The sequence below is a fragment of the Garra rufa genome, chromosome 23 (genome assembly GCF_049309525.1).
Source record: "Garra rufa chromosome 23, GarRuf1.0, whole genome shotgun sequence".
NCBI classification, from domain to species: Eukaryota; Metazoa; Chordata; class Actinopteri; order Cypriniformes; family Cyprinidae; genus Garra; species Garra rufa.
This window is the reverse complement of record NC_133383.1, coordinates 12,580,541-12,586,540: the sequence shown is the minus strand read 5'-3', so window position 1 is coordinate 12,586,540 and position 6,000 is coordinate 12,580,541. Positions and strand designations below refer to the sequence as shown.

General features: G+C 34.8%; 1 protein-coding gene across 2 annotated transcripts in view; it reads left to right on the top strand.

The window, feature by feature from the left end:
* gdpd5a (glycerophosphodiester phosphodiesterase domain containing 5a) overlaps nt 1-6,000 on the top strand; it is a 34,475-nt gene that overhangs the window by 16,817 nt on the left and 11,658 nt on the right. For both annotated transcript variants that reach the window (XM_073829897.1, XM_073829896.1), the window contains exons 3-5: nt 4,618-4,721; nt 4,999-5,092; nt 5,660-5,719. In XM_073829897.1, the coding sequence (XP_073685998.1) occupies nt 4,618-4,721; nt 4,999-5,092; nt 5,660-5,719 (258 nt within the window). The remainder of the gene's footprint in view (nt 1-4,617; nt 4,722-4,998; nt 5,093-5,659; nt 5,720-6,000) is intronic.

The window sequence follows — 6,000 nt, the reverse complement described above, 5'->3', positions numbered from 1 at the left end:
TATATATATTTAATGTTTGTATGTTGTATAAAAAAAACTTCAAAAGCTTCAGACTGTCTCAACATACCATACTTGTATTTATGCTGTAATGTAATTTTAGCCTTACATTTAACTTCTTTTTCATTTTTGTAATATTACTGTAGATACTATTAGCTATTATTAGATATTATTAGATACTATTAGATAGATTTTTACTTTTAATAAATAAACCCTTTTTGGCTTATTATTTGCCTGGGATGTCAAAAGTTAAGATTTTTTGATGAAGTTCAATAAAAATGTCAAAATATGAGTATTAATAGCTGAGAACTTACTCACTGATTTTAATTTGAACAAGCATGAAACTAATTAACTAATTGTTTCTATTAATTAATTAAAGATTTTTAAAATTGTAGACCATAGTTTTTCTGTGCAGATAGCAGTATTCCAGTATTCCTTTCTGATCTGTGTTTATTCTTGTCTATGTTCTGTCTGGTTTGAAGCTTGCTGTGATTCAGTTTGTGGGTTTTGTTCTTTCTTTCATCTCCCCACAATTTGCCATGAATTCTCCTTCAGGAGTGAACGCAGACGCACACCCACAGCCTTTAGTTCATCTTTCCGTTTGAACAAGCTCTCTGAAATAACACCTCGGCATTGGTGTTCCTCATCGGAAGCTGTGCGATTGGCTGGCTTACTCTGTGTCATTACTGCTGGCCCCACCCACTCTATAATTAGAGCAGGGTGACGATGTGTCCTAGCCGATGTGCTCATGAGCAGGTCTGGAGGAGCTGATGGGATTGAGGGATTAGCAGCTGTCAGCTCTGCAGAATGAATGAACAGAACAGTGAAATGTGTCCTCCACTGTAAAGCGACTCCGCCACAATCCACAGACCAATAAAACATGAGTTAGTGCATTAGTTCTCCTAATCTAATGACGACTATTTGTCAGAAATTTGTCTTGTGAAAGAAACTGATATGCTACATACTAATATTGCCATGCAATTGTCTATTGCAGTTCACCAATAGACAGTCCACTTCGCACAAATAGTTTTTAAAATGCATTCACTGACTTGGCAAACATTAATGATTTGATTCGAGATTTGCACACTAAGACTCAGAAAAAGTGAAATAAAATGATTGCTGTTTAAATGGCATGTTTATCTTTATTAAACTATCTTTTTTTTCAGTTATTAAACATTCCTTTAACATTACACTATTCCTTAATTTAACTTAATGAATTGCATTTCGAGTGGATTAATATCAATCGAAGCATTGCTAGTATTAATGTAAAGTGATTTTGCATTTTGCAGCATATTAAAAAAAACATGCTTTCCGTGGACGGAGTTGGGGTGGGGGGGTAGGGGGTGTTGTCATAGGTCCCCACCAATGTCCAGAGCAAATCTACGCCCTTGGGATGATCTGTATGTTTCTTGCTCATTATAATATTTCCAGTGCACTGTTTTTTTTTTAAAGAAATTAATGCTTTTGTTCAGGAAGGACACAATAAATTGATCAAAAGTTACAGTAAAGACATTCTGTTACAGAAAATTCTATTTCAAATAAATGCTGTTCTTTTAAACTTTATATTTAAAGAATCCTGCAAAAAATATATAATGTCTAGCCAGAAAAATATTAAACAATAGCTTTGATAATATTAAGAACTCAAATCAGCATATTAGAATGATTTCTGAAGGCTTTTGTGACACTGAAGACTGTAGTACACTCTTAAAAATTAAGAAGCTTTAAAAGGTTATTCACAGCAATGCCATAGGGGAACCATTTTTGGGTCTACAAACAACCATTCAGTCAAAGGTTCTTTAAAGAACCATTTTTCTTACCTTTTTATAATCTGAAGAACCTTCTTTTGCCCCAAAGAACCTTTTGTGAAACAGAAAGGTTCTTCAGATGTTAAAGGTTCTTTATGGAACCTTTGACAAAACAGTTCTTCTATGGCATCGTGAAGCACCTTTACTTTTAAGAGTGTAATGCTGTTAAAAATTAAACTTCGCATCTCAGAAATTAAATTATATTTTTAAATGTATTCAAATAAAAAAATGGTATAAATAACGTTTCAGAAAATTCTTAGATTTTGTAAACTGTATTTTGATCAAATAAATGCAGCCGTGGTGAGCATAAGAGACTACTTTTTTTAAAGCACTAAAAAATCATTAGCAAATCAAAACATATATTCTAGGATATTCTAGCTGGGTTGTAATGTGAGGTGATGAGGTGAGAATTATAGTAAATTAAATTAAGAAGTCAAAAGTTACCCTAATTCAACCTGCATCTGAATGAAACACTGAATCTCAGGACGTGGTCATTGTGTCGTTAGATCTATTTCACGCATTCAGGAACGAAAGGTAATTTTGGGTTGTGAAAGGGTGAGTGCCAGCAGGATTCAGGCCATCTGATCTGCCAATTCAACTTAGATGTCTCCCTGCACCTTGTGTTACCCGACAGACAGGTTTGTGAAAGTTAGAATCAATCAATTTTCTTGGGCCCAAAAATTATAATTATTTTTTTTTTTTTGAATACTTAGTTACACCCTTGCCCAAATTAAATGTAATATCTGACAGAATCAGTACTGAAACTCTACTACTAACAACCCTGTGAGCTCACTCTGCTGTTCAATAGTTTGGGATCAGTACAATTTTTTATGTTTTAAAAGAATCCTCTTATGCTTATCAAAGTTCCATTTTTTTGATCAAAAATACAGAAAAATAGTTGGCAATTATTGCAATTTAAAATAACAGTTTTCTATTTTAATATACTTTAAAATATAATTTATTTCTATGATACAAAGCTGAATTTTTAGCGGCATTGCTTCAGTCTTCAGTGTCACATGACCCTCCAGAAATCATTCTAATATGCTGATTTATTATCAGTGTTGGAAACAGTTTGTTTTTTGTTTTTTTTGGAACCTGTAATACTTTTCAGGATTCTTTGATGAATAGAAAGTTTAAAAAATTTTAAAAGTAAAAAAAAAAAATAACTAAAATTTTCCAACAATATAAGCCTTTACTATTACTTTTTATCAATTTATCAAGAAAAAATGTACTGACCCTGAACTTTAAACAGTAGTGTATATTGTTACAAAAGATTCCTATTGTAAAAAAAAAAATAGTTCTTTTTAACATTTTCATCAGAAAAATCCTTCAGGTCCCACTAATTCTTTGGTTTTTCAGTATTTTTTTGTATTTGAACCCTTTCCAACAATGACTGTGTGGTTTTGAGATCCATCTTTTCACACTGAGGACAACTGAGGGACTCATATGCAACTATTACAGAAGGTTTAAACGCTCACTGATGCACTAGAAGGATAAACTATGCATTATGAGCCAGGGGTGTAAACTTTTGAACAGAATGAAGATGTGTACATTTTTCTTATTTTGCCTAAATATTATATTTTTATCATTGCATTTAGTACTGCCCCTCAGAAGCTTCAGAAGCTACAGAAGATACTTACATGCTTCCCAGATGACAAAATAAGTTAAATTTACCCTGATCTTTAAATTCCAAAAGTTTTCTTAATGCATCGTGTTTCCTTCTGAAGCATCAGTGAGCATTTGAACCTGTAATAGTTGCATATGAGTGCCTCAGTTGTCCTCAGTGTGAAAAGATGGATCTCATAATCATACAGTCATTGTTGGAAAGGGCTCAAATACACAAAAATGCTGAAGAAACAAAGAATTTGTGGGACCTGAAAGATTTTTCTGAAGAACAGCGGGCAGTTTAACTGTTCAGGACAAACAAGGAACTCATGAACAACTATCACTAAACAAAAAAACACAGCTGTGGATCATTCAGGTAACAAAGGTGTTAAGAATCAAGTTCAGGTCAGTACTAAATAAAAATAACATGCATTTTGTATGATCCCTCTTATTCTGGTAAAATAATTAACACAACTGTAAGTATAAGTAACTCATTTCAAAATCATAAACGATAAGACAAATTATGACATTCACATTCATTCACTGGATAAAATCTTTTCACAATCAGCATCAGGTGAACCGAAACAAGTTTGATTATTACATCACCCTTTAACTCCTGTTAACAGAACAATAAAGCTCCACCCTCTCAATCTCCAACAGCGACCTTGCCTGGTCTCCCAGGAAACATTCTTTAGTGCCAGGCAATGTCTCTCTCTCTCTCTATCTCTCTCAGATCTCACTGTGCTGAAAATGTTCCATTACTGCTGTAATGCGCTGTGGAACGCTGTGTGGTTTCTATGGCGAAGGAATTTAATTAAACTCTTGTCATTTTGTTCTTAATCTTATTAGTTACTTAAGCTCACATTTTATCATGCTCTTTAAAACTTTAAGGCATCTTAAAAGCGACGTGTTTGATCTCAGTAGCTTTTTACATCGCCTGCCACCCTTGATATGTAACAAATGAGTGCCGATAGTAAAGTCCTAGGGTAACATGTTGTGAGGGATATAAAGAGAGATATTAAAAGTCCAAATTTGGAACGCATGAATAAAAAATAAAGACTGTCAGGATTGTCACAGACAGGCCGAGTAATTGGTTATTTGTCTGGCTGTTGGTCTGACACATCTGTCTCATTTGGATAAAAGTGTCTGCTAAATGAATAAATGCGTGTCTGGAGGACATGTGTTTACACATCCTGTTTTTGTTTTTCAGTGGGAATGTTCATGGTTTTTCCTCCTCTGCTGTTCGTTTCTCCTTCTCCTCGTCTGGTCCTACTTCTGGTTGGAGGCTCGTAATGACTACAACGAGTTCAACTGGTGAGTTCAGCCTGATGTTTGGAGGATCCTGCTGTTTTAGCAGTGACTTCAGCTGGTCATTAACTCTGAACCCTGCTGTGTGTCCAAACCATGAAGCTGACAGCAACCCATGATTGCACATTTCTTTGCTAGAGCATGTTTTATGAGTTTACTACGAGTTTACTCTTCGCAAAACATGAATTGCTTAACAAGTTTCTGAATTAATTTGACACGCCAAGTGTTGGAAAACATCATGTGTAAAGCATGCTCCGAGCTGTTGATTTTGTTTCTTTGGCAGGTTGTTATATAATCGTTCGGCCGTTTGGAAGGATGGCACGGTCCCTATTCTCGCCACAACACTCACAGGATTCACTTACACTGCATTTTTAATGGTGAGCACTCTTCACACATGCACATGTGACAGAGAAAGTGAGCAGTGCCTTTAAACTTTTTATGGCCTTTTAATTGTCGCATTTACACTGTGCTTGTTGGTTCACAACATCACCATTCTAGCCCTTAAGGGGTGGTTCACCCAAAAATTACAATTCTGTCTTTAATAACTCACCCTCGTGTCATTTCAAACTCTCAGACTTTCATTGATCTGTAGAACATAAATTAAGATATTTTTGATGAAATCCGAGAGCTTTCGGACCCTGCATAGACAGCAATGCAACTAACATGTTCAAGGCCCGAAAGGTGGTAAGAACATCATTAAAATAGTCCGTGTGACATCAGTGTTTCAGCCATAATTTTGTGAAGCTACGAGAATTAAAAAAAACTAAAAATAAAGACTTTATTTAACAATTTCTTTTCTTCCGTGTCAATCTTTGATGCACATTTACGAGAGGATCACAACACATGTTCTTACTACCTTTCTTGGGCCTTGAATGTGTGAGTTGCGTTTAATTATTGCTTTCTTTTTAAATTTCTGTTGTATTTTTTTAAATTATTTTTTTCAGATTCTTGCAATTTGTCACATTGCACTGGGACAGCAGCTTAATTTGTACTGGATCCATAAGGTGAGACAAGTTCATCAATCTGTTTAAAGGAGAAGTTCACTTCCAGAATGTACATTTCCTGATAATTTACTCACCCCATGTCAGAAGAAATTAAGGCTTTTGAGGAAAACATTCCAGGATTTTTCTCCATATATTGGACAATGGGGATCAACAGGTTGAGGGTCCAAACTGCTGTTTCAATGCAGCTTTAAAGGGCTCTACACGATCCCATCCAAGGCATACGGGTCTTATCTAGTAAAATGATTGGTCATTTCCTGAGAAAAATACAAATTCATATACTT